The sequence below is a fragment of the Vidua chalybeata genome, chromosome 17 (genome assembly GCF_026979565.1).
Source record: "Vidua chalybeata isolate OUT-0048 chromosome 17, bVidCha1 merged haplotype, whole genome shotgun sequence".
In the NCBI taxonomy this organism is placed as follows: Eukaryota; Metazoa; Chordata; class Aves; order Passeriformes; family Viduidae; genus Vidua; species Vidua chalybeata.
In genome coordinates, this window is record NC_071546.1 from 1,563,936 (window position 1) to 1,591,682 (window position 27,747).

Below are 27,747 nucleotides of genomic sequence, written 5' to 3' on the forward strand. Positions count from 1 at the left end.
TAGACAAGATGTCTCTGCTGGACATGAGCGAGTTTGGGGAGGCTGCTCCGTACCTCCGGAAAAGCTACACGGAGCAGCTGAAGCTTCAGACCATCCCGTTCGATGGTAAGAGCCCCAGGCTGCCGAGCACAGCCCAGCTGTGTCCCCGAGCCTGCCCCTCTGCCATGGCTCTCTCAGGAGTCCTCCCTGCCCCTCTCCCTGTGCTGCTCCTCAAGGCATCACAGGCACTGCAGAATTCCCCCAGCACCTTGGAGGGCAGGAAGATCTCACAAGTGAGAAAAACAGGCTTTTGACTTTCCCCTGGTTTGCTGAGGTGTGGGTAGAGGTGATCCTTCATCTCCCCCGACCCTGCGGGATGGGAGGGCTGGGAGACTGGTGTCAAAGCCTTCTGCAGCTCTTTCATTTTGGAGGTGTCCTCTCTGTCCCAGCCACCCTGTTCTTCCATGGCTTGCCATGCTCAGGATGCAGGGCCCAACTTGCTCCTTGCAATTTCGCAGAAGAGAAGAAGTTTGTTTCCTCACACTGTCCTCTTCTCATGACGGTCTGAGTGCAGGCACACATGAAGCAGCAAATTTCTGTCAGGCTAGAAGCTGACCCCATCAAAGTAAAAAGCTGCTGAATGTGAAAAAGGCAAAGAAATCCCAGCTGCTATGACCAAGAACACAGGAAGGAATAAACACTGTCTTTCCACATTATCAAACTGCATTTATGTGGCTTTCAGTTGACAATTTCACGTGATCTACATTTCAACCTGTATTATGTTTTCCTTTCCTTTTCCTTTTCCTTTTCCTTCTCCTTCTCCTTTTCCTCTTCCTTTTCCTTTCCCTTTCCCTTTCCCCATGTCTCCTCCAGGAAAGAAGCGAGCTTGGATCCCAGATGAGAAAGAAGCGTATATCGAAGTGGAAATAAAAGAAAGCTCTGGTGGCAAAGTCACTGTAGAAACCAAAGATAAGGAAGTAAGCAAATACCTTTCCTTTTCCAAGGAGAGCAAGTGTGTGTGGCGGGGGGATATGTGTGACAGGATCACGTCTGAAGCCATGAGCTCTTGCTGATAACTCTGTCCTGCTGATCAGTTGTGCCTCGGGGGGATGCACACGGCAGTGTCAGCACACGTAGGCCAGTTTCTTGCCAAGAGTGGCACCAGTTCAGCGTCCCCCACTGAGGGCTTGCTGTCACAGCCGGGGTGTCCTGCGGGACACACCGAGGGCACGGTGGGGCTGGCCCAGCACAGCTCCTGGATGGGGAAGCACCCCCAGCACAGCCCTTTGTGATGCTGAGCCAGTGCCCGGCTCATCCCAGAGCCTGAAACAACAGGTAAGGGGCCAGTTGGCCAATTCCTGCTCCTTTTAGCGCAGATTTGCAGTGGGGTGAGCTGTTGGGGGGACAGGCGGCTCCAGTTCTCCGCGGCAAAGCAAGCAGGGACCAGCTGGTATTTGTCAAGATAATATCCAGTGCAATTAGCTGCAAATAAGCTTAATTAATATTCCTTTCCTTACTATGGAAGTCTCATGACCCTGCAACTTCACTGCAGAGCACACTGGTATGAAACTGGGAAAAAGAACAAGGGCCTCACCAGGCAGCAAATGGTAGACTTTATTATTTCTATTTCTTCTCCAGTCAGAATAGAACTAAGAACCGTTTGTGCCTGCTAAATGTGAAAAAAAAATATATATATATGTAATTGTCTCTGAAAAGTGTCAAGGCTTTGGAAATATTTTTGTCTGAATTTTGGAAAGCAAGTCCCTTTCCAAAGTAAAATTTGTCATAGAGGAGTTATAAATTTTAGAAGTTTCTTCTGATATTTAGAACACCTTCCAATTCTGAGAACAGAGCAGTTTCCAAACCCTCTTTTGCTGTTTCCTCTTGAAACTGTCTTTTTAATGATTTGTCATGGATTTACAAAATCAGAAACTATATCAGCTTTCCCTGGATAAGCATTTCCAGCAGAAAGTTTTGAGAGACATAAAGCCCTCCCTTATCCTGTGTACCCTCCTGCTTTTAACACCTGGCATCTTTTAACACCATGCGCTTCATCTTCACCCATAAAAAAGATAAACCTCTGAAAGATTTAATTTAGTCTTTATTAACAAGACCATTTGCTAAATCCAGCTTCTCCCATCCAGGCCAGATACGTAATGTGATATTTTCCCCGTGCTTGGTCTCATGGGATTAAATAAATCCAGTTTAAAGTGATGGAGTACAGGCTTCAGCTGTTTGCCCAAATAACCAGGGATCTCTTTGGAGCAAAAGACAGCGCTGGCATGGGCTTTTAGGCTGGGAAGGAGAACACAGGATGGGGGTGTCAAGCAATTCTGGGGGAACAACTTGGACCCCTCTGTCAGGCTCAGCAAGAGCCCCTCTCCCTGAGGAGGGAACAAGCTGGGCTCGCTTGTCCCAGCTGGGCTTTGTGGCTGGGTGCTGCTGGGGCTGCCCTGGGCCTGTCACCCAGAACACTGGGCAGCCCTGCCAGGATGACAGCAGGCACGGGGACCAAGGCTGTGCCCAGCACAGGACTCTTAGGGTGTCCTTCCACCTGGCAGGTTTTGGGGCAGAGGGTGTTCAGTGAGGGCTGGGGTCCCTCTGACGTGTCCCCCTCCTCTGACAGACACGGGTGGTGAAGGAGGACGAGGTGCAGCCCATGAACCCCCCCAAGTTTGACATGATTGAGGACATGGCCATGCTGACACACCTCAACGAGGCCTCTGTGCTCTACAACCTGAAGCGCCGCTACTCCCACTGGATGATCTACGTAAGCCCACGGCACCCGTGGGGTGGGGTGGGGTGGGGTGGGGAGGTGAGGTGAGGGGGCATTGGGACACCCTTATCCCTCATCTACCCGTTTTCCCCCTACAGACCTACTCGGGGCTCTTCTGTGTCACCATCAACCCCTACAAGTGGCTGCCCGTGTACACGGCGCCCGTGGTGGCAGCCTACAAGGGCAAGCGGCGCACGGAGGCACCCCCGCACATCTACTCCATCGCCGACAACGCCTACAACGACATGCTCCGCAGTAAGCCCTGCCCTGGGGGACCCCAACCCCAGGAGCCCGGGCTCCTGGGGCAGGGCTGAGGTGGGCAGCGCTGCCCTAACGCCGGCTCCTTCTCTTGCAGACCGTGAAAACCAGTCCATGCTCATCACGTAAGTGCCCCTCCATCCCCTCGCCCTGCCCAGCCCCGCTGCGAGCAGAGACCCCCCGCGCTGTGCTCCCTGCACGGGCACCCTGTGCCCAGAGCAGCCTCCCCCGTAGTGTCCCCTCCCTGTCCCCGCAGCTGTCACCCTTCCCGCCCAGGCTGCCGCCGCCACCGTGCCAGGTGACAAAGCCCCGCGCGGGCCGGGCTCCTCCGCACCCCGACAGCTGCGGGAGCTGCCGCGGGGCGCCCCGAGCACCGGCACCCTGCGGGGAGCCAGGGGAAAGCAGAAATGGAAGCCAAGGCGGGAGGGAGATGGTGGCCGGAGGGGCGGCGGCGGGGGAGAAGGGTGATGTGGGAGGGTGGAGGCCAGGTTGATTTCAAGTGACATATAGATAAGGGCTATATAAAGGACTCTAAAGGACCCTTCGCCGCTGCCAGGAGCCACGGACATTTTTAGCCTCGGCCATGGCCTAATTAGGAAAGGCAGGGGCTGCGGAGAGATGCTTGGCGCGTGTCCGGTGGTGGCTCCGCTGCCCGCTCCCCCCGGCTCTTTGTGATCTGGGATTACAATGGGACAGCAGCACTAACTATAGGGATGAGCTCAGCGGGGCTGCCAGCCCCCTGCAGCCCGCAGCGGGCACCATGCAGCCCGGCCCCGTGCCGCTGCCATCTCCGAGATGCCCCGGCAAAGCAGGGCGTGCTGAAAGCTCCCGAGCGGAGCGGGCTGGTCCCGGACAGCTGCAGCCCCGCGGCCAGGGCTGGGCCCGCAGCGGGCAGCTGAGCCCGGGCTGGCAGCCGTGGAGGCACGGACAGCCTGGAGCTGCGTGTCGCTCCAAAGGCAAGCCCCGAACAGAAGCGCGTACCCCCGCGGGCTGGGGGCTGAGTGAGAGCTGCAGCCTCCCCATCCTCCGAGGCTTTGCTTTTCCCTCCCGTCCCGGGGCCCGGCAGGGTGTCTGTGATGGTTGTGCCTGTTCTTTGCCTCATGCCCTTATCTGTGTATTTCTGTTACTCTAAGCGGAGAATCTGGTGCTGGTAAGACTGTAAACACCAAGCGGGTCATTCAGTACTTTGCCATTGTCGCAGCCTTGGGCGACACACCGGGCAAGAAATTAGTAAGACCTTCTTTTCAAACAAGTTCTGGTTGTTTTCTTCCTTTCTTTTTTTGTTTTTAATTTTTTTTTCCTGCCTTCCCCTTTCTTCTTACTTTTTCTTCCCCAACTTTTTGCATTTGGAAACGTGTTTTGGTCTGACCCACCCAGGGCTTGGCTTTTCCCTGACTTTTGAACAAGCAAGGCTTGAAATCATTCTGCTCAAGGGGAAATGGATTTTTTTTTTTTTTTTTTAATGTGGCTGCTCAATCCGTGCAGCCTGGAAGAGGTGCTTTAATTGTTCTCTTTCTCTTCTCTTGCTCTTTCAACATCCCTGTGATCCTCTTAAGGAGCATTAAAGGGATGAAGTAAACCTTCCATTTCCCACCTTGCCTCTTTTAAGCCTTGCTTTTCAGCATTTTCTCCTTTTTTTCCCTCCTTTTGTTAATTTTGACCCTTTTATACCTTGTGCTTTTCTTGCTCTTGTTTTGAATCTTGCTTTTCTTTGGTGCTGGTTATTTTTGAGCTGCCCTTGCAATTGCTTATTTCTTCTGGATACTTTGAGGCTCCAGCCTGCTTTCCCCTTATGGAAGCAAACTGGCTGCTTTAGGTATCAGACAAGCAATACTTCAGCATTATTTTCTTTCCTCTTCTTCGAGTTTGAATTTAACTCTTCTTGCTTTTTGACACCTTTCTTTATTTTCTTGAGCTAATCTATTTAACAACTTTTTGGCCTCTCCTATAAAGTTTAATCCTCTGAGTTTTTTTTTTTTTTCCTCTTGGACTTTTTTTTGGCACTAAATGGTCATGCCCTGCTTTTCTGACCATGCTTCTTGTGGTTCTTGCCTGGCTTTCCTGGATTTCTAAAGATAATTTTCTCTCCTTTCTCTAGGCAGCTATTGCCACTAAAACTGGGGTAAGTGTTGTGGGCTCTTTAATGCTGAGGACAAAGTACTGCTGCACCACAGATCTATGATGGGGTGACGTGTGGGGCCTCCTCCTTAAGTCTGGGAGCAGCACCTGGGGCAGTGTTTAGTTCTCCACTTGGCTTTGTATCTGCCTCCTTCCCATAGCTGGAAGCTTTGCTGTTTTCATCTCTTTCTGCCTCTCTGACTCCAACCTCTCCTTCAAGGGATAATTACTCTGAATATAAACATTCATTTCTATCCAGTGTTTGCCTAGGAGTGGTGTGGGCTCCTCCAAAGGTGAGGTGAAGCCTTCACACCCTGAAGATCCTCCTCAGCCTCAAAGGCCAGCTGGGGGTGGTGGTGCTGAGGAGCAGGAGAAGACCCTTTGCCACAGGCAGCCCTGTGCTCTGGCTGCAAACCAGTGTCCTGCTGATGCCCAGGCTTGCCACCTTATGCCAAGCCCTGGACTGGTGCTGCCCAGCACTGCAGGCAGCTGTCCTTGCCTGCGGGACATGTCTGAGGTGTTTGCTCCAAGGAAACCCAGCAAAGGTTCAGCCCCTGGGGCTCCCAGCACCCCGAGGGCTCAGTCACACATCCTTGGTTTTCTCTGAGCCTTTAGCTGGTGCACACCCTTGGCTGGGGGATGTTTATCATCACACGAGTGGCCACTTGGCAAACAGAGTGAAGCAGCTCAGGGGCTGAACCTGTGGGTCTTGGGGCTGCCCAGGCCAGGTAATTTTAGGCCAGGCTGAATTTAGAGATAAGAGCTCAAGGGATACTCAGGTGATAGTGTGTTGGTAACGGTGTGATGCACAGCTGCTCCCTGTCTCTTTTGCCCTTCACACAGATGGAGCTGCAGAGGTGGAGAGCAGTTGTGGTTCCAGAATTGGAAAGAGAGGGTGGCTCTGGGTGGACAGCCCAGAGATGGTGATCTCCACCTGAGGAAAGCCCTGTGGATTGTAATGTGTGAGAGCATGGGCAAAGCTCTCATGAAAACTCCTGCAGGTGTCTGTGCCACCAAACTCTGTATCAGGTGTCAAACCCACCGTCCTTCATGTGGTGTAGCACCAGTCTCTTGCTCTGCTCTTCAAATCCTTGTCTTGCTTTACCTGCATTAGGCAGAGACTGTCCCTTTATCTTTGAACAGAGAAACACAAATGGGCAAACAAGGTTAGGAGAGGATTCATCCTAGGCCTTGCTCAGGAGAGCCCCAGTATTGCCAGCAGATCTTGCCAGCTGGGACTTGTGGTGTATTCCCATCACAGTGGGACCCTGCAATCCATGTTGTTGGTGTAAGGACCTCTTGTTTCACTGTGTGCTGTTGATGTGAGCTGTTCTAGACTTTGGTTTGTGGAAGAGGAAATGCCTGGTGTCAGAGAGCTTGAAATGATTCAGCCTGTTGTGACAACATCAGCTTGCTCTTGGTTTGCATAGTGTAGCTCCTAAGAATAGGGGTAAGGACTGCTGTGTGCAGAGGGGACAGCAGCCTGGGGCTCCAGTTTAGGTGAGGAGAAGGCCACAGAGGGCACTGCTGCAAACCCCAGCTGTGCTGATAAACTGAGCTGCATGGCCTGGGCACGTGGAGATGCCTCGGGAGCAGCAGGTCCCACGGACAGCTGAGGAGTGCAGCAAGGAGCCCCTGGCACTGCTCCGTGCTCTTGGTGACAGATCCCCTCTGGCTGTGGGAGCTGACATACCCTTTGGTTTTGTTCTCCAGGGCACCCTCGAGGATCAAATCATCGAGGCTAACCCAGCCATGGAAGCTTTTGGCAATGCCAAAACCATAAGAAATGACAACTCCTCGCGTTTTGTGAGTGCCTCAGCGGGACAGGGAGCTGTGGCTGCTGGTGTGGGCTGGATGCGCAGTGGGTGGCACTGTGGGCTTGTGCACTGGGAGCCACAGGCACGTAGCAGGGAGATGGATCTGCTTCCCAGTGGCACTGGACTGCCAGAGCCAAGTTTTTCTGGTTACATCAGTGCAGCAAATGGTGGCCAGCACAAATGGCCCTGGTGTCACAGCCTGTGGCTGGAGAGACATCCCTGGCAGGACCAAAGCTGAGAGGGACAGTGAGCACAGCCTGGAGTGCTCTGGGACAGACAAGTGTGTCCCTGCCAGGAAGCAGCACCATTTTTGCTAAGCCCAGCCTGGCTCTGCTGTGGCTGCAGAGCTCCTGTGCCTGGGGAGGGAGGCACTGCTGGGGGAGACCCTAAGCCCAGCACGGAGCAGGGGCTGCAGGCAGGCTCCGTGTCACAGGGCCCTGCAGAAATGGACAGTGGTAAGAATAGACCTGAGGACAGGGGTTTATCTGCTGTCAGTGAAATTTCTGCCTGCCTGGTATTTAAACCCTTGGGCAAAGCTCTTTGAGCTTCTTCACATTACAAACCAGAGAACTTCACCCCTTTAGAGAGGCCAGTAAGTTGCCTGGTATCAGCAGAAGCTCAAGAAGTGGGAAATTAATTCTGTTTCTAGGGGCTGTTCAGAGCTGTAGCTCTGTAGGCAAGCCCAGCACTTACCTCCTGTGTGTGTTTTCAGGGCAAGTTCATCCGGATCCACTTTGGTCCCTCAGGGAAATTGGCCTCTGCAGACATTGACATCTGTGAGTAGCTACACTGGGGAGGGAACTCATCCACCATTTGTACTCAGCTCTGGGAAGGGACAAGCCCTGCTCTGACCCCTCTGCCCTATTTCATTCTAGATCTTCTGGAAAAATCCAGAGTGATTTTCCAGCAACCCAAAGAGCGAAGCTACCACATCTTCTACCAGATCCTGTCTGGGAAGAAACCAGAGCTGCAAGGTAAGGCAGCCAATGATGCAGCACAGCCCTTAGAGCAGGATGGCCTGAAAACAGCCTCAGAGAGCTCTGTTGTCAGCTTTGGGGTCCATAGGAATGAGCAGACTCAGCTCATCATGCAGGTTCTGCCCTTGAATACTTTGCTAGCTGTGCAGGATCACGGGATTGGCGGAATTCAGGGTGGAAGGGATTTCAAGAGGTCATCTAGCCCAGCCTCCATTATCCTCAGAGGCTGAGAAGCCATACTAAAGCCCTTTCTGCTACTGTGTAGGAGCGGAGGTCACCCAGGGTCTATCTGCAAGGTGGGAATGTGCTTTGCAAAGCCTCCTTGCACAGAGTCCTCGTGAGGTGGTGGGTACAGCACTGACCTCAGCGTGTGCAAGCTGCAGATTTACTCATTTTGGGATAGAGGGAGGTGTTTTGCAGCATTCTCAGCAAGTGAGATGACCTGTGAGTCATTCAGGTGAGCTTGGACACAGCTGCCCAGCTCTCTCTGAGCCCTGCTGTAGATGTGATCCCCAGGACAACCCCGCCTCATCTGAGTTTGTGCTGGGGCACCTCTGTGCTCTGAGCAGCCTCCTGGTGCCACATCACACTCAGGAAGCCTTTCCCCACGCAGAAGGATGGCTGGCACAGCCCCTGGGGTGGTCAGCTCTTGGCCGAGGGCTCCTGAGCTTGGTGCTGAACAGCACCTTATTAGGCAGGTCTGAGGGAGCAGTAATCTTATCTGGAGTCACAAGGGCATGGTGGCCACTTCTAAATCAGTCTGCAGCCAGGCCATATCCCAAGATAGCATGCAGGAGGCAAGCACAGAAGAGGTGGACCCATGTGTGGACCTGCCTGTGCTGGAAGAGGCTGTTCCTCCCCCAGCTGGTGCCCTCTAGTTGAGGCTGGAGAAGCCTTCCTGCTCCATCTGTGTGCAGGGCTGTCCCTCTGCCCAGGGATGTCCCTGCCAGGCTGGCCTCACCCTCTGCATGTCATCCCCCTGCAGATATGCTGCTGCTGTCCCTCAACCCCTACGACTACCACTTCTGCTCCCAGGGGGTGACAACGGTGGACAACCTGGATGACGGCGAGGAGCTCATGGCCACAGATGTACGTGCACAGCCCTGGGCCTGGGGAGGGCACAGCCTTCCTCTGGGCACCTCTGGGCACGTGCCCTGGCTTCCTGTGTGTCCCTCTTTAAATCAGTTGGGAATTCCCTCTGGTTCATTAGTGGCTGTTGTGAGCCTACGGGAAGGGGCAGAGTGACTCTGATCTCCACCAACAGCCTCATCCAGGCAGGGAAGGGACAGTCATTCCCTGCATCAGGAAGGGCCTGTGGCAGATGAGCACTTCCCATAGTGCCCATGAGAAGGAAGATCACAGAATCATTAAATTTGGAAAAGACCCCAGGATGGTGGAGTCCAACCTGTGATTTATCCCCACCCTGACACCCAGCTCAGAGCACTGAGTGCCATGTCCAGCCCTTCCTTGGACACCTCCAGGGATGGGGACTCCACCACCTCTCTGGGCAGCCCCTGCCAATGCCTGACAACTCTTTCTACAAAAAAAATCCTCCTGATGTCTAACCTGAACCTCCCCGGCACAACTTGAAGTTGTTCCGTCCTATCCTGTCCCTGTTCCCTGGGAGCAGAGCCAGATCCCCCCTGGCTGCCCCCTCCTGTCAGGGAGCTGTAGAGATCAGTCAGGTCTCCTCCTGAGCCCTCAGCTTGGAGAACCTCCTCTTTGTAGATGCTAGGCTAGTCCTTTTGCTGTCAAATGGGTCTTGTGGGAGCTGGAGCCACATTCAAACCCCATGGACAGGATTCCTTGGTTTGGTGCCCACCAGAGAGGGCACCCTGCCCAGCCCCAGGACAGGGAGAGTACCTTAGGAGACAGTGGGAGAAGGAACCAACCCTCACCTCAGCATGGTGAATTTGGTCTATATTACTGCTTTGTGTCTCCTCAGCATGCCATGGACATCCTAGGCTTCAGCAGCGATGAGAAATACGGCTGCTATAAAATAGTGGGGGCCATCATGCACTTTGGGAACATGAAGTTCAAGCAAAAGCAGCGGGAAGAGCAGGCAGAGGCTGATGGCACTGAAAGTGAGTTGGGCTCTGTGCTCCAGACCTGCCCAGGCTGGGATTACTCCCCATGCCTGGCCTGTGGTCAGTAACCCTGATCCCAAACACCCTCACTGACTTAGGCCCTGCTGGGGGTGCATCAAGGGCTTGTCCTTGAGCAGGAATATTTTGGACAGTCTCCCTGCAAGGTGGTCTCATCTGCATCAGACTTGTCTCAGCAGCATCACAGGGTGTCACGTCCCTGCTGGGCTTCATCTTGTGCAGTCTCCTCCTGCTCTTCGCCTCCTGCACTTCACTGGACAGCATTCCAGGCAGGGCATCCACAGAGGAGGAGCCAGGCTGGGAGCAGGACCTGCTCAGCTCACAGCCTCCTGAAGAGCTGTTAGAGTAGGACACAATCCCTGTCTAACACTTTTCCTGGCTTGTTGTTCAGCACAGTCCAATGCAATTCACACATCTAAGAACAGTCAGGCTGCAGAGCAAATCTGAAGGGAGAGGGTAAACTTCACAGCATGTGGGAGGGTGAGGAGGGGGAGCTCTAGCATGTACTTGGAAGGTTTCAGCAGGGATCCAGTAGAAATGATTAGCTGGATCAGTCTTTGTCATGTTAACATTCATGAAGGAAAAGTTCTCTTTGCCTCAGGAGTGGCAACACAGGCTTTAGCTGCTACCTGGTAATTAAGGAAGGTTTTGATATGGCAGTGATTTCCCTACAGAGGTGATTTGCTAGCTACAATCTGCTATCAGGAGTTTATGAAAGACAATCACCTCTCTTCTGGTCAATTCAATTTCGCTGCGTGGAAATTCAAATCTCCACTGGAAAATGCATAGAGAATCCCAGATCAATAAGGCTAAAACCTGATAAGCACCTGATAAAGTGCAGCAGGCCTCCAAGCAGTAACTTCTCAGTCAGGAGGTTCAAGCTTCAAAACACCATAGACTATCCAGGATGGAAAATCACATTAGACACTGGAGCAGGTGGAAAAAACAGTGTGGTTAGCAGTGATCTTCATAAGAGCAGGTCATTTTTTATTTTGGTTGGTTCCTTTTTCCCTTCCCAGACCCTCCTTGCGGGCTCCTCATGCCTTTGTGCTGCCTTCCAGGTGCTGACAAAGCTGCCTATCTCATGGGAATCAGCTCAGCTGACCTCATCAAGGGGCTGCTCCATCCTCGTGTGAAAGTGGGCAATGAGTACGTGACCAAAGGTCAGAACGTGGAGCAGGTGAGTGACAGGACAGCAGGACACGTGTCCCCTGCTCACACTGGTGTGCCACTGATGCTTCACTTCACTGTCTTGGGTGTAGCAGGAGACTCCAGAGCAGCAGGAAAAGGTGTATCCACAGTTCTTGGCTTTTAGGAGCAGGGAAAATGGGTGGCAGAGCTGGCTGATATCTTTGCACATTTAACCAAGGCTGGAGATTCAGTGTGGTGTCTTTGAAATGTGGGTTGGATCCCAGCCAGAGCAGGTCCAGGTTCTGTGAATCTGCTTCAGAGACAGTCACACTCCTGTGAAGAGTTCAGCCCTGAAAATTAGAAAACTCTGGATATCTAAACACTCATCTGAGTTGATCTTGTAGAAGACCAAAATGCACCAAACATGTGTCTTGTCAGATTCCAGCCGCACCCCAGCTGGGAACCCAGACCTGGCCTGAATAGTGTAAGCCAGTCCTTGAGCACAATTCAGGAGCTGGTGTCTTATGCAAAGTGGGCTGTAGGCTCTGGCCAGGCACAAGGCTTCTGAAAATGTCTCTTTAAACTGAATTTATATCCTAAGACCTTGGAGGCAAGATAGGCCAGGTAGGCACGAACACACTTGTGAGGAATGCAAAACTAATTTTGGAGCTTGTACTGTAACCACGAACTCCTTGGATCTGTGTGTCCATCTTCTGTGTGCCAGGAGGAGCTGTCTCTCAGCCTGTGGCTCCTGCAGCAGCAGGGAGAAGCTCACTATGTGCTCTGGGGTTTGCCTTGGCAGGTGCTCTACGCTGTGGGGGCCCTGGCTAAAGCCACCTACGACCGCATGTTCAAGTGGCTGGTGACCCGGATCAACAAGACCCTGGACACCAAGCTGGCCAGGCAGTTCTTCATTGGGGTGTTGGACATTGCAGGCTTTGAGATCTTTGATGTGAGTTCTGCAGGCCCCTGCAGTGGGTTCAGGGAGTGTTGTAGAGGCAACTCAGTCCCCTGGGGTTTGAGAGCTCTGTCTCCTCTAAGAAGCTGCTGGCCTTGGTGAGAAAAGGGGCTCTTGTCTGAATTGATGCATCTGGAGCAAACAGGCAGCTCTCAATGAATGATTTAACACTGCTGTGGGCACATCTCTAGTGATTTCTGGCTACCTGCTGTGGTAGCCACACAGCTGAGCCTGGCAGGGATCACCCTTCACACCCAGGCAAAGCACAAGAGTGAATCCCTTCCCTTCTGGAGCTTCTCCTTCTGACTCAGATCTGTTTTGTTCTTGCAGTTCAACAGCTTTGAGCAGCTGTGCATCAACTTCACCAATGAGAAACTGCAACAGTTCTTCAACCACCACATGTTTGTCCTGGAGCAGGAGGAATACAAGAAGGAAGGCATCGAATGGGTCTTCATTGACTTTGGCCTGGACCTGCAGGCCTGCATTGACCTGATTGAGAAGGTAGAGCGTGAGGCAGGGCACAGAAATGCTACTGCTGGGGGATGGTTTGTTTGCAAAGGCTGCAACAGAGAGGTGCTCTGCTACCAAAAATAAATTATTCCCTCCCTGATCAGTGGCAAGTGCCCAACTTTTTTTTCCCCACACTTACAGCTCAGAGCCTCCAGCCCCTTGACACCTTTTTCACACAAATTCTGACTTTATGAGAACATGGGAATTCTATTTCTACCCACTGGGGAGCAACAAAACCTGGTGCAGCGTTTTCCTCCAGAGAGCAATCATCTTTTCCCCTTTTTTCCTACCCACTTGCAGCCCATCAGTGCTTCTTACTTGAGCATTCACTGATTCAGAGCAGCTTGTCGAAAATATTTCCACCATTGCATGAAGGAAACTCTTTTTTTTCTTCTGGAAAGGAGCAATCCTGGAGAGGATCCCTCCTTCTCAACAATCTGTTGGACCAGGGCAAACTCCCACATCTTGCAGGCCTGGCCAGTCCCACGTGGGGCTGGGAGGTCAGGTGCAGCCTGGAATATGCCAGTGACAGCTTGGCCCTATGGCCAGAGTCTTGCACTTGGATTAGGATGGGCTCTCCCAGGTCAAGCCTACGCTCAGTGGCACAGAGCATCCCTGTGTTGGGATGGGACGTGGCAACACAGCTCAGTCCTCTTTATCCCCCCTCTCCCTGCAGCCCATGGGAATCCTGTCCATCCTGGAAGAGGAGTGCATGTTCCCCAAAGCCTCTGACATGACCTTCAAGTCCAAGCTCTATGACAACCACATCGGGAAGTCGCCCAACTTTCAGAAGCCGCGGCCGGACAAGAAGCGCAAATACGAGGCGCACTTTGAGGTGGTGCACTATGCTGGTGTGGTACGTCCCTGGCAGCTCTTCCCAGCCCCCACACCTTCCCCTGGCAGGGACAGGGCTGGCCTGACCTTCCCTGTCCTGGGACAGGTGCCATACAACATCGTGGGCTGGCTGGACAAGAACAAGGACCCTCTGAATGAGACAGTGGTGTCCGTCTTCCAGAAATCCCAGAACAAGCTCCTGGCCTCCCTCTATGAGAATTATGTGGGCTCTGCTTCAGGTGAGGAAACCCCTCACCCCATTTTTTACCTTGGTCTCTCCCCTCCTCTCCTCCGTGCCCAGCTGTTGGTGCAGCATCCCTGTCCTTGGCAGCCCAGGCAAAGGGAAAACCCACATTGATCCCTAAAATCCTAGTAGGTGGCTGCTGGTTTAAGGGTTTGTGTGGGGTCATAGGGTTGTTGTGGTGGCCCTGTGACTTTGGGAGTGTGAAGGGGTGTCTTGCTACCAGGAGCTGAGGAACAACACCCAGAGCTGGGTACAGTGGGAGATGGCTGCTGGGTGTTTTTGGTGGTCAGTGCCTTTGTTTTGCAGCAGGGCACAACCACATTTGTTTTAGAGACAGCAAGGGCTGTGGGAATTTTAGGGGTATTTGGGGGTGCCCTGAGTCTTTCAAAGCAGGCAGATATTTTTCTGATGTAAGTAATCAATATTTCAACCCAACAGAGGAGCCTCACAAGCCAGGGTCCAAGGAGAAACGTAAAAAGGCGGCTTCTTTCCAAACAGTGTCGCAGCTGCACAAGGTGAGAGCCAGCCCCTCATCCACGGCCATGAGGCAAACGTGCTGAGGGTCCCACTGGCAGTCCCACTTCCCTGCCAAACTCTTGGTTTCTTGCACCTCCTGGGGCCTGAAGGACCGTGAGAGCTCCTGAAGGACCACCAGAGCTCCTGAGGGACCACCACTAGACCAAAGCCCCCAACTCCCTCTCATCCCTGGCCAAGGGGCCTGTGCCTAGCAGAGTCCCAGCCCTGTGCCCGTGCTCCTGGGGCAGGACACGAGGCTGCAGGCTGGCAGAGCTCCCTTGGAGCTGGGCTCGTGCTGCTCCTGCCCTCGTGATGCTTGCGGCAGCTCCTCCGCCTTTGAGAGAGCGGCAGTTAAGACTTGTAGTGATGTTTAGATAATTAATTACATGAACATCACTTTAAGTCTGTGCTACTTCTCTCCTCATTCCTGTCAGCGGGAAGGACAGCCTTTGGGCGGAAGACAATGGAGGAGGATCCTGCAGGTCTCTGAGTAGGCAGCTCCCTGTCCTGGGGGGTGACTGGCCCATTTTACAGCTCAGGATGTCACACAGCTCCATCCCATGCTCACCACAGCAGTCACTTGCCCAGCCCAGACCTCAACCAACTGGAAGGCAGCACAGAGGGGTGTGTCCTGCCGTGACAGCCTTGTGGTGACAGGGCAAAGGTCACAGCCCTGAGGCTGCCAGAGCTCCAGGACTGTTTGGACAATGCTCCCAGGCATAGGGTGGGATTGTTGGGGTGTCTGTGCAGGGCCAGGAGCTGGGCTGGGTGATCCTTGTGTGTTCCTTCCAACTCAGGATATTCTGTGATTCTTTGCCAAGGTGCTTGCAGAAGGCAGCCCTGTGGCAGAGCCCCCGTTGAGGAAAAAGTGTGACTTTCTTCCTTCTGGACAAGTGACAGGCCATGGGGAAAGGTGTCTTTGGTGAGGAGTTGCCCCATGGTGATGTGGAGCTGTGGGAAGGTGCTCTCTTCCCTGAGCTGGTCCTGGACAGGCTGAGCCTGTACAATCAGGGAAAGGCAGCTGGAAAGATCAAGAGTAGAGTTGCCTTGGAGAGAAAAGGAGGTGTAGTCTGGCTCAGCAGAGCCCTCTGTCATGGCCAAAGGGGGTGAAGCACTGTGGAGGTGCAGGGAAATCCTGCATATCCTAACATTCTCTATCTGCAGCCAGTGTGGACACCAGCACTGGAATTGCAGGGTGCTGAGCAAAGAGCTCTGTACCAGAAATATGCTCAGTCCTGTGTCCCTGGCTCTCCCCTGCAGCAAAACTTTGCCTACAAATACTTGGGAAGCATCTGGCACAGCAAACTTCTGTAGCACAGAAGATCCTGCCAGTGCCATTTGGCCTGTCTGCCAGCCCAGCCCCCTCTGCCATGGGGACAGTCTCCCACCCTGGCAGGAGGCACTGACCCTGCCCCAGGTGGGGATGTCCCCTGCCAGGATAGCAGGAGGAAATTCACCCTTTCTCATGCCATAAGGGGCTCTCAGGGTCTGCTCCCTCCCTATCTGTGGGGGAAAGGAGCTGGAGAGAAAGAGAAGCATTGCAGGGAAGCAGAGCTGTCTCCTCACCCCCTGTGTCTGCCCTGCAGGAGAATCTCAACAAGCTGATGACCAACCTGCGCTCCACCCAGCCCCACTTTGTCCGCTGCATCATCCCCAACGAGACAAAGACCCCAGGTAGGGGACAGCTGAGGCAGTGCCCCTGGGGACAACCACATGTGGGAACTGTCAGGGATTCTTGCACCCACCCTCTCCCCAACCCTCTTCATGCTGCCACTGAGCCCTGACCCCATCTCAGTGTTGAAACTCCTGTGACCCAGATCAATCTCCTCTGCTGGGGAGAGTGAGCTTTGCCAGGCTCCCACTTTGGCTGTGCAGCCTGGCACTTGGATAAGAGCAGGCATGGATGAGTTTTCCAGGCTGAGTTCCACCATCCAAGGTGAAGGCTGCAGCACTGGTGCTCAGCACAGACCTGCAGGACAGGCTAACACACATGGTCAAACCACGGGATGTTCCCAGGGTTCAGAGCTGGGCTGCAGCTCCATTTCCTCTGTCTTCTTGGGCTGATCATCTGCTCCATGTGTGTCCTGCCCCACAGGAGCCATGGATTCCTTCCTGGTGCTGCACCAGCTGCGGTGTAACGGTGTCCTGGAAGGGATCCGCATCTGCCGCAAGGGCTTCCCCAACAGGATCCTCTATGCAGACTTCAAGCAGCGGTAACCCCCTCTTCTTCCTCACCCAGCACGTGTTTTGAGGGCAGACAGACTTGTCCTGGCTCCTACCTGCTCCCCAGCTTGTGCAGAGCTGGTCTGAACCCCCACATACCCCCAGTGCCTGTCCAGTTTGGGATAGCTGTGCTGTTGGCTCTGGGGTGCCAGACATGGAGAGTTTGGGATGAGATCTGGGTGTTTGAGGTGCTGGTGCAGGGGGAAGGTGGCAAGGCTCAGGCCCCTCTGATCCTGGCTCAGATTTCTCTTTGCCCTTGGGCTGGATCCTTAGGGTTGTCACTTTAGGGTCCCATCCATGCTGCTTAGCCCAGGCCTAGTGAGGGCAGTGGCCTCCTGGCACAGTCTCCCTGATGTTCAGGGACTAAAGTTTGCCAGGCTTCCCTGGTGCCTGCAATCCTATGCCCTGGAGCAACTAGTTCACACACAGCTCCAGCCTGTGGTGCAGCCCCATGGCTGCAGTGGGCACGGGCATGCCTGGGGCTCTGGGGTGATGCTGGTGCTGCAGTCCTCTTGCATGGCCTCCCTCTGCTTTGCCCCACAGCTACCGTATCCTAAATCCAGCAGCCATTCCAGAAGACAAGTTTGTAGACAGCAGGAAGGCCACAGAGAAGCTGCTGAGCTCCCTGGAACTGGACCGTGCACAGTACAAGTTTGGTCACACCAAGGTGAGAGCAGGCAGCTGATCCTTGAGAGGGAGAAATTTCCCCTCCTGTTACTCTCCGTGCCTGTCTCTGCCTGGCCACAGCCCTGCTGTAGGCCTGCACTCTGCAGGCTCTACAGGTGTGGCCCTTGCAGGGACTCAGGAGGGCAGAGGAAGATACAGGCTGGGAAGAGAAAGAACAGTCTGAGCAGGTCACTGCTGCCTGACCTCATCCCACCCACCACATCATCTTGTCCCTGCTGGGGAGCATGAGGTGCTCAGGGCAGGTCTGGTTCCCCGTGCCATGTGTGGGTGCACCTCCATGTTTCCCTGGCAGGCTGTGTTACCCCTGAGCCCTCTGTCCTTCTGCTGGTGACTCCACTCTCTGCCCACAGGTGTTTTTCAAGGCTGGTTTGCTGGGCTTGCTGGAGGAGATGCGAGATGAGCGTCTGGCCAAGGTCCTGACAATGCTTCAGGCCAGGATCCGTGGGTACCTCATGCGTGTGGAGTATCAGAAGATCATCAGCAGGAGGTAGATGGGGGGCAAAAGGCAGAACTTTGTGTCTCCTTGTCTCTTCTGCTTGTGTCCATGGGTTTGACCTGTGGGGTTTGCCTGTGGCTGGCAGTGATTGGTCCTGAGGGATGGAGGCAAACCTGCAAGAGGTCTGGCATGGCCCTGGAAGGGAGGATCTAGGTATGGGGAGCCTCTGGTTTTCACTGGAAGATTCAGAGAGAGGCAGAGTGAGGAGAGCTGAGATTCAGGCCACCCCACCCATCCCAGCAGGGCCAGTACAATGTGCAGTGTCCCATTCATTCATGATTCTGCCATTTCTCCAGCTGGTGGAGAATGGAGCCGTATCCAGGCCTGGAGAAGCCAGGATGGGACATGGGGAATATCCACCCCTGATGATGCTGTGCTCGTATTTCCCCAGGGAAGCCCTCTACACCATCCAGTGGAACATCCGTGCCTTCAACGCTGTCAAGAACTGGTCCTGGATGAAGCTGTTCTTCAAGATCAAGCCTTTACTCAAGTCTGCTCAGACTGAGAAGGAAATGTCCAACCTGAAGGAGGAATTCCAGAAGCTGAAGGAGGCTCTGGAGAAGTCTGAGGCTAAGAGGAAGGAGCTGGAAGAGAAGCAAGTCTCCATGATTCAGGAGAAGAACGACCTGGCTCTCCAACTGCAGGCAGTGAGTGCCTCACCCTCTCTCTGGGGGTGTTAAGACAGTGCAGGATCCATTGGTAGAAGAAGGAGCAGAATATCCTACAACCCTCCTTCAGCCTCTTGCAGTTCTGAAGCTCCCTCATTGCCACAATCTGTCTGAAACACAACCTAAGACTGCAGACCTGAAGTACCATCACATCCTGGGGCTGTCACAGGGATTTGTGATCCCCTGGCTCTAGGAAGGGTGCTCTCCTCACAGGGGAGTGTGAGGGGATTGGAATGTTTGCTTGCCAAATTTTGTGCTGTTTTTTGTGCCAGCGTGTCCTCCCTCTGGAAAGATTGAGTTGCTCTTTGGCCCTGGTTAGTGTGAGTGGTTGAACCTTGATGACAGGCAGTGACTGGAGCTGTATTTCTTGTACACCTGAGCACCTCAGGCTTGCTCTGCCCCTTCCACAAGGAGAAGGACAGGACAGCAGGGCTGAGAGAAAAGTCCTGGTCCAGAGGGTGAGCGCTGGCTCTCCTGTGCCTCTCCCAGGAGCAAGACAACCTGGCAGATGCAGAGGAACGCTGCGACCTGCTCATCAAGTCCAAGATCCAGCTGGAGGCCAAGGTGAAGGAGCTGATGGAGCGTGTGGAGGATGAGGAGGAGATGACCTCAGAGCTCACCGCCAAGAAACGCAAGCTGGAGGATGAGTGTGCAGAGCTGAAGAAGGACATTGACGACCTGGAGATCACGCTGGCCAAGGTGGAGAAGGAGAAACACGCCACAGAGAACAAGGTAACCAATTTCCCTGCAGGGTCCAGCCTCAATGTTTGTGGGGACACCAGAGAAACATCTGGGATAAGGCTGCTGGTGTGGGGAAACTGGTGCAGGGCAGAGGGAAAAGGGGGGCATGAAAGGGAAAAACCCTCTGTGTCCTGCCTCATTGCCCAGAGGGCTGTGGGCAAATGGTTCTGTGCTGTGGCAAGTGATCTGAGGCATGGAAAACACACTTGATGGGGCCAGCCTGGCCAAGGGGAGAGGGGCTGGCTGCTGGTGGGGAGCAGAGCTGTTGCCCATGGATGGACTCCTGCCTTTCAAGGGTCAGGCTTCTGGAGTAGCTTTGCACCCCCTTCTTCTGAGAAGATGGTCTCTACTTTTGTCCGCACTGATCCAGGTTAAAAACCTGATCGAGGAGATGGCTGGTCTGGATGAGATCATTGCCAAGCTGACGAAGGAGAAGAAAGCCCTGCAAGAGGCCCATCAGCAGGCCCTGGATGACCTGCAGGCTGAGGAAGACAAGGTCAACACACTGACCAAAGCCAAGGTCAAACTGGAGCAGCAACTGGATGATGTGAGTCACAGGCCAGTGAGAATAAAGCAAGAGAGGTTTGAGTCACATCTCCAGGAGAGCCCAAAGGCTGTCCCTGAATGGGATCTGGAGTGTGGGATCGTTACCAGATCCCCCTTTAATATGGCCAGTTGATGAATAATCCCATTGACAAACTATCCCTGAAACAAGAGGTGGTGTAGAGCACCTCATGGAGAGCAGTCCTGGGCTGAGGGAGTGGAACTGGAGACCAGCTGGGAAACACTTCTGGCTCCCAGGGGATTGGTGAAGTTCCCACACCAGTGGACGTGGGTAAGGGTGGTACTACAGAAGGTCCTTTCCTTCCCTTCCCTTCCCTTCATTCTCCAGCTGGAAAGCTCTCTTGAGCAAGAAAAGAAGGTCCGCATGGACCTGGAGAGAGCAAAGAGGAAGCTTGAAGGAGACCTCAAGCTGTCACAAGAGTCTGTAATGGATCTGGAGAATGACAAGCAGCAGCTGGATGAGAAGCTCAAGAAGTGAGTGTGTGACACATGCGTGGGCCCTGGGCACGTCTGAATCCAGCAGATGTGTGGTTTCTGCAGGGGCGGCTGGGCTGTGGCTCCGGGCACTGCTGTGTGATCAGCCCAGGCTCAGTGAGGGTTTGGTTTTCCTGGGCACTTTGCAGAGAGGCTGAGGAGCTTGTGGCAGGCTCACAGACCTTCCTTTGTCCATGGGGCTGGAGGGGAGGGACCTGCCTGGCAGGATCCAACACACTGCTGGGGCCTCAGCTGCAAGTACAGACTTCAGTCATGTCCCGTTCTCCTTGGGGAACTGGAGAGCACCCTGGGACCTTGGAGGAAAACCCTCGGAGCCACTTGTCTGCCAATTTGGCTACTTCAGCCCTTCCTGTGAGCCTTCCATGAGCTGCTGCTTATCTCTGCAGTCCCTTTCCGTTGTGGGTTTGTTTATCCTCTGGCGTGGGTGTAAGAGTGCAGGGAAATTTAGGAGGCAGAAGGACCTGTACAGGACAGTGTTTGTCTGATCCTGTCTTCTGTCTGTACAGGAAAGACTTTGAGATGAGTCAGCTGAACTCAAGGATTGAAGATGGGCAAGTGATGGAGGCCCAGCTGCAGAAGAAGATCAAGGAGGTCCAGGTATGGTGGGAAGAACTGTTCTTACATCCTGGGACTCCAAAATTTCCATTAGATGTGATGTGCAGGGGAATCTGCATGAGCCACTCCCTCTCTGAGCACAGGGGCATCTCAGTGGAAAAAGCTGGCATGGGTAGCGGGAGACAAGCCCTCTGCCAAAACATGGTGGGTTGAAAATTAAAGAATGAGCTATTGAGGTGAACACTATCACCAGCCTGAGGAACAGCTTCCAGGATGTAGTTCTCTGTCCAAAAAAAAAACCTTTAATCCAGTAATGAAACTCTGAAAATCCATATCTGGGCTTCTTCCTATCAGAGACAGGTCCCCAGAATCATGAAAGTTCCCATGGAAAGAAGCTAATGCCAGCTGGATCCTGATGGCAGGGACAGAGGAGAGCAGGAGCTCCAAACAAGCTACCAAGGAGCACCTGCCTCCCAAAACAGCCCAAGACTGGTGGCTTTTTGCCTCCCATCATCATCAGAGATACTGCTCCACTGTGGAGAGCAGAGACGCTGGAGCTTCACCCAGAGCTTGGAGCATCTGCCCTTTTCTGTGTGTCCAGGCACGTGTTGAGGAGCTGGAGGAAGAGCTGGAGGCCGAGCGAGCGGCCAGGGCCAAGGTGGAGAAGCAGCGGGCGGAGGTGTCGCGGGAGCTGGAGGAGCTGAGCGAGCGGCTGGAGGAGGCGGGCGGCAGCACGGCCACGCAGCTGGAGCTGAACAAGAAGAGGGAGGCGGAGTTCCTGAAGCTGCGGCGGGACCTGGAGGAGGCCACGCTGCAGCACGAGGCCACAGCGGCCGCCCTGCGCAAGAAGCACGCGGACAGCGTGGCCGAGCTGGGCGAGCGCATCGACAGCCTGCAGCGCGTAAAGCAGAAGCTGGAGAAGGAGAAGAGCGAGATGAAGATGGAGATTGACGACCTGTCCTCCAACGTTGAGTACATCACCAAGAACAAGGTGGGTCCTGGTTCTCCACGGGGCTGGTTGGTCTCTCCTGTGGACATCAGTGCAGCTGGGTGCAGCGTGACCAGCACAGCCATGTCCATGGGGTAGTGTCTCAAATAGCTCTTTGCTATGGCCAAGGTCCTGTTTGACCCGTAGCTTGTCCCTATGTCACTACAGGATGCTTTACTTGTCCTAGTCAAGTCTGGGGGCTCTGGGAAGACATTTCCTGGCAGGCTTGACTGCAGAGAGCCACTGTTAGCTTAGCAGCGAGCTCTGGCAGGCTCCTGCTCTCTGCCTTGTGTACCCGTAGGACCCACTGAGCAGGGCAGGGTATCCCAGGGTGGGAGACTGGTGCTATGTGTCCAGAGCTGAGCTCAGCCAGGCTGTGCTTGGTGCCTGCAGGCCAATGCTGAGAAGTTGTGCCGCACCTACGAGGACCAGGTGAATGAGGCCAAGGCCAAAGTGGACGAGCTGCAGCGACAGCTGATGGACGTGAATGCCCAGCGGGGCCGGCTGCAGACCGAGAACGGTGCGTGGGGCACAAGCCAGGGGCACCCGGCTGCCTCAGGAGTGCTCTGACTCTGGGTGTGTGGCTGGGGAGTGGGGTTCAACCAGGCAGGCTGTCCTCCTCCTCCTCCTGTGGAGGGAAAAACTAGTTGTGCCTCAGGAGGGATTCCTCGCTGGCATCCTTTACCTTTAAATGGTTGCACCTCTGCCCATGGCCCAGCTTGCCCTGGTGGGGGGACAGCTGGGACAGCTGGAGGCCACAGGCTCTGGGAGAGTGTGGGCTAGTGCAGATTGTAGCCCTACAGCCCTGAAGTAGCAGTTTTGGCTGTGTTTGAACCCAGGGGAGCTTACTCGGCTGCTGGAGGAGAAGGAGTCCTTCATCAACCAGCTGAGCCGTGGCAAGGTCTCGTTCACACAGAGCATTGAGGAACTCAAGAGACAGCTGGAGGAAGAGACCAAGGTGAGGTTTCAGGGCATGGCTGGTCTCTGAGTGACACTGTGGCAGTGCCTCTTGGACTGGGGAGGTGGGACATACCCTGCACACAAGGCAGCTCTTCACCTGGGAGGAACAGAAGTTCCCTGCTGCTGCTCCCAGTCCTGGTGCCATGGCCTGTGTCCTGGAGCCTGGGGTCAGCTGCTGCTCTCTCTTCCTCAGAGCAAGAATGCCTTGGCCCATGCCCTGCAAGCCTCCCGACACGACTGTGACCTGCTGCGGGAGCAGTACGAGGAGGAGGTGGAGGCCAAGAGCGAGCTCCAGAGGACCTTGTCCAAAGCCAATGCCGAGGTGGCCCAGTGGAGAACCAAGTACGAGACTGATGCCATCCAGAGGACTGAGGAGCTGGAGGAAGCCAAGTAAGTCCCATGGCACAAGTCGGTTCCTTGTAGGTGGCAACGTTCTGTTCAGCAATGGGACTCTCCCAGACGCTGCTGCCTGGATCAGAGGCTGTGGGGCGGGATGGCACCGGGGCAGGGAGCGCTCACCTCGGTGCCGTCGGCAGGAAGAAGTTGGCCACCCGGCTGCAGGAAGCGGAGGAGGCCGTGGAGGCCGCCCACGCCAAGTGCTCCTCGCTGGAGAAGACCAAGCACCGGCTGCAGACCGAGATCGAGGACCTCTCGGTGGACCTGGAACGCGCCAACTCGGCCTGCGCTGCCCTGGACAAGAAGCAGCGCAACTTCGACAGGATCCTGGCTGAGTGGAAGCAGAAGTACGAGGAGACCCAGGTGGAGCTGGAGGCGTCGCAGAAGGAGTCACGCAGCCTGAGCACGGAGCTCTTCAAGCTCAAGAACGCCTACGAGGAGTCCCTGGACAACCTGGAGACCCTTAAGAGGGAGAACAAGAACCTGCAGGGTAGGCTCTGCCCAGGCTCCTGCCCTGTCCTCAGACATGTGGGATTGGGTCCGTTGTTGGCCAGGAGAGGCCTTGCTGCTCAGCCCCTCCGCTGGAGGGATGCAGCAGCCCTGCTGGGATGCCAGCGTGTGTCCTGCTCTCATGCTGGGCACGCTCTGGGACGACAGACAGCTCCTGTCCCCAGATGGCTCCTGCTCCCAAATGGTGCTGCCAAGTGCCATGACGCTGCCTTGGGGGTGTTGCTGTTGGACAAGCAGGTCTCCCCAGGTCCTTAATGCCTCTTCTTTGCTCTCTCCCAGACTGCAGAAATGTTCCCAAGCACAGCCTTGGCTGCTCTTTGAGGGTCTGAGGGACATCAGCTGAGCCTGGGCAGGGGGATGGGGACATCACTTGCACAGCGCTGGTTCCACAAACTCCTTCCTGACCAAACTCCTTCTATCCCTGGCAGAGGAAATTGCTGATTTGACTGACCAGATCAGTCTGGGTGGCAAAACCATCCATGAGCTGGAGAAAGTGAAGAAAGTGCTGGAGAGTGAGAAGAGCGATATCCAGGCAGCTCTGGAGGAGGCTGAGGTGAGTCCTTGTTTCTCATATGTTCCTGCTGCCCCCAGGAGCCCCTGGCCCACCCTGCAGCTCTGGTTGTATGCTGCTGGGGGATGACAGTCCTGAGCCAGGCTGTGACCCCTGGGAATCCCATTCATGGGGGTCCCGCAACCACTGCAGGCACTGGGGTGGCTCCACCTGCTCTCCCCCCTATAGGAAATGGGCTGGGGGACAAAGCCAGGGGCGGTGGGTGGCCGGGGGGAGCCCCCTTCCCAGGAACCACCTTCCCATGGCTGAGCTGTCTCTAGGGAGCCCTGGAGCACGAGGAGAGCAAGACCCTGCGCATCCAGCTGGAGCTGAACCAGATCAAGGCTGAGATGGACAGGAAGCTGGCAGAGAAGGATGAGGAGTTTGAGAACCTGAGGTGTGTGGGGTGAGGGGACAGGCTGGGATGTCGCTTCAGGGACAGAGCTGGCACTGTGGCCCTGGCAGGGCTGCTCCAGGGTGTCCCCAGGGGACGTGGCTGATGCGTGGCCTCTCCTGCAGGCGCAACCACCAGCGCGCCATGGACTCCATGCAGGCCTCGCTCGATGCAGAGGCCCGGGCCAAGAATGAGGCCGTGCGGCTGAGGAAGAAGATGGAGGGGGACCTGAACGAGATGGAGATCCAGCTGAACCATGCCAATCGCCAGGCTGCCGAGTTCCAGAAGCTGGCCCGCCAGCTCCAGGCCCAGATCAAGGTTGGGACAGACTTGGTGCTGTCCCTGCTGCCAGCCGGCTCCTGGCTGTCCCCACTGACCTCACACTGCCCCACAGGACCTGCAGATCGAGCTGGATGACACCCAGCGCCACAACGACGACCTGAAGGAGCAGGCGGGTGCCCTGGAGCGCCGCAACAACCTGCTGGTGGCAGAGGTGGAGGAGCTGCGGGCAGCACTGGAGCAGGCAGAGAGGAGCAGGAAGCTGGCAGAGCAGGAGCTGCTGGAGACCACCGAGAGGGTCACCCTGCTCCATTCCCAGGTGAGGCACTGCCAATTCCCATGTCTGCACTGGTGGGAGAGCCAGGAGGCTGTCCAGCTGTGGTGAATGACCAGCCCCGGTCACACTGAACCTGCTCTGTGTGCAGAACATGGGTCTGATCAACCAAAAGAAGAAGCTGGAGGCAGATGTCTCCCAGCTGAGCAACGAGGTGGAAGATGCGGTGCAGGAGTGTCGCAACGCCGAGGAGAAGGCAAAGAAGGCCATCACAGATGTAAGAGAGTGGTGGGGACTGCTGCATGGGTCTCACAACTCCACTGAGCCCCTGGCCTGGCAGGGCTGCCTGGCCTTGAGGTGATGTCCCCCTGCTCTTGGCCTCGCAGGCTGCCATGATGGCAGAGGAGCTGAAGAAGGAGCAGGACACGAGCGCACACTTGGAGCGCATGAAGAAGAACATGGAGCAGACCATCAAGGACCTGCAGATGCGTCTGGACGAGGCAGAGCAGATTGCTCTCAAGGGGGGCAAGAAGCAGATCCAGAAGCTGGAGGCCAGGGTGAGACAGTAGGGGCAGATCCCTGGCTGTGTTCTTCAGGAGCCAACTCCTGGGGCTGCCCCAGACCCTGTGGCACCAGACTCTGCCCCATCCCTCTGAGGACAGGTGGTGCCTCTGGGGGACCAGGGGACAGTCCTCAAGGCCCTGCCAGGCCAGGCCCTGCTCAGGATGGTTTTAGCCTCTGCTGAGGCTTCTCTGATCTGGGAAAGTGGCTTGGCTTTAGCTGGGCTGGCATTGGTGCTTGGGAGCCAAGTGCTGAACCAGTCTGTGCCCCCCGCAGGTGCGGGAGCTGGAGGGAGAGCTGGATGCGGAGCAGAAGAAGATGGCAGAGGCCCAGAAGGGCATTCGCAAGTACGAGCGCAGGATCAAGGAGCTGAGCTACCAGGTACAGCAGTTCTGGACACGGGTCCAGCCCTGGTCCAGCAGCACCTGGCACACTTCTCTTTGCTTGGCCTCATGTTACCCAAGAACCCATCCACAAAGTCCAGCCCAGCCTGAGCTTCTTCTGGGCTCTGTGTGGGCATTGACAACAACTGCACAAGCTTCTCCATGTCACAACATCCTCTCCCTCCTCTGGGTCCTTCTGCCCATTTCCCAGTACCTCCTGAGCTGGGTGGTGGGACACAAGGGGGGACCAAGGGATGGGTGCTGTGACACCGGGCTGGGTTGGTGGGGCAGGCTGGTACTGTTTGTGAGCTGGCACCACTGGGACTCTGATAAAGGTGGAGGTGAGGGGCTGCTGGGGTCTGGCTAAGGGAGCTGGGGCACTTGCAGGCCGAGGAAGACAGGAAGAACCTGGCTCGGATGCAGGACCTGATTGACAAGCTGCAGAGCAAGGTCAAGAGCTACAAGCGCCAGTTTGAGGAGGCGGTAAGTGCCCATCACTGCTCTGGGACAGGGGACAGGGCTGCCCCTCCCTGGCACTGCCTGCCATGGCTGCCAGGGGCCACGACAGCAATGTGGGGAGCTCGGAGCTGTCCCCTATGCCCCCTCCCCTCTCCCTTCCCAGGAGCAGCAGGCCAACTCCAACCTGGTGAAGTACCGCAAGGTGCAGCACGAGCTGGACGACGCTGAGGAACGCGCCGATATCGCCGAGACCCAGGTCAACAAACTGCGCGCCCGCACCAGGGACGTTGTCGTCTCCAAGGTGGGCACTCCTGGATGGGAGCGTGGGGAGGTGGGCACGGCTCCTGCCAGCCCTGGAGCCAGGGGAGTGACCACAGAGCCACGGTCACACCCGGCTGTGGCACTGCTGCTTCACCTCCCGCTGATGCTGGGGCTGAAGGGTGGCAGAGTGCTCCCTGCCTCCAGTTCCTGCCTCTCACCAAAGCCCTTTGGGGATTTTTTCCAGCATTAGGAGCCCGGCTGCCCTGCCCTGCCCTGTCCCAGCTGCTGCTGTAGGTTGGAGGCAAGCGGCTGTCACTGTCAGCTTTGCACTGCATGAATAAAACGTAGACCTGGCAGGACTGGCTCTGTTGTGTGTCACAGGGTAACCAGGGCCTTGGCCTCTGCCCCTGGGGTCTAGGGGAGCATTTTCCACAGGGAGACACAGGAAGGAGAGAAGCTCAATCCTCTCTCTCCCAGCTCTATGGCCCTGGCTTGGGATGGGTTTTGGGAAAAGAGCCCTTTCCTCATACCTCACCACCAGAACACATCTCTAACTGCAGGGGACCAGAGCTGAGGCATGAGGAATGACAGAGCTCAGCCACTACTCCTGAGAACAGAAAGCCCCCTAATACAGCCCTGGAGGGGGCTATGGCTTTGGCAAAGGCACTGGAAAGAAAAGACACCTCCACTCATTTCTTTAAAATAGATTTCTTTAATAGTTTCCATTTAATATGTTTATTTGCAGTTAGCAAATCTGCATTAATCAGGGCAGCACGAACCTCAGCAATCCATGGGCACAGTGCACACTTCCAGGGCTCCCACCTCCCTCCATCCCAGCCCAGAGCCCGTTGGCACCTCCATGGGTCTGGTCCCTCCCACCATGAGATTGTTGTGGCATCTGGCATGGACAGACATCCCAAAGGAACGTGGCCCCAGTTGGGATTTGCCTGTGACCCTCTGTGCACTGGGGCAGAGCCTTTTCCCTAGAGCCCAGCACGCTCCACCCCTGGAGGAGCTGCCAGGGGTTTCTTCCCTGTGCCCTTCTCTGCCCAATCAGCCCAAAAGCAAAGCCCAACCTCT

At 55.3% G+C, this 27,747-nt stretch overlaps 1 protein-coding gene across 1 annotated transcript; it reads left to right on the forward strand.

The window, feature by feature from the left end:
• Nucleotides 1-26,997, forward strand: MYH7B (myosin heavy chain 7B). The gene is made up of 42 exons (XM_053958380.1): nt 1-105; nt 853-956; nt 2,606-2,749; nt 2,854-3,010; nt 3,111-3,138; nt 4,147-4,243; nt 5,112-5,135; nt 6,845-6,937; nt 7,661-7,724; nt 7,824-7,922; nt 8,911-9,014; nt 9,871-10,009; nt 11,092-11,210; nt 11,964-12,113; nt 12,450-12,620; nt 13,306-13,485; nt 13,570-13,702; nt 14,146-14,222; nt 15,810-15,897; nt 16,319-16,436; nt 16,990-17,113; nt 17,484-17,620; nt 18,021-18,276; nt 18,787-19,029; nt 19,409-19,585; nt 19,931-20,076; nt 20,604-20,694; nt 21,254-21,643; nt 22,034-22,160; nt 22,480-22,598; nt 22,794-22,990; nt 23,137-23,486; nt 23,935-24,059; nt 24,338-24,453; nt 24,576-24,768; nt 24,845-25,048; nt 25,155-25,280; nt 25,390-25,560; nt 25,841-25,945; nt 26,335-26,430; nt 26,570-26,707; nt 26,912-26,997. Exons 1-42 carry the CDS (start codon nt 9-11, stop codon nt 26,915-26,917), a joined length of 5,823 nt encoding a protein of 1,940 aa, XP_053814355.1. The 5' UTR covers nt 1-8; the 3' UTR covers nt 26,918-26,997.
• The last annotated feature ends 750 nt before the right edge of the window (nt 26,998-27,747 follow it).

Excerpts from the sequence above, each read along its gene's own strand:
- MYH7B (XM_053958380.1), top strand. The coding sequence starts at position 9 with ATGTCTCTGCTGGACATGAGCGAGTTTGGGGAGGCTGCTCCGTACCTC. Across the intron at positions 12,621-13,305 it reads GCATTGACCTGATTGAGAAG|CCCATGGGAATCCTGTCCAT; the intron begins GTAGAGCGTGAG and ends CTCTCCCTGCAG. Across the intron at positions 22,991-23,136 it reads GAGGAGCTGGAGGAAGCCAA|GAAGAAGTTGGCCACCCGGC; the intron begins GTAAGTCCCATG and ends TGCCGTCGGCAG.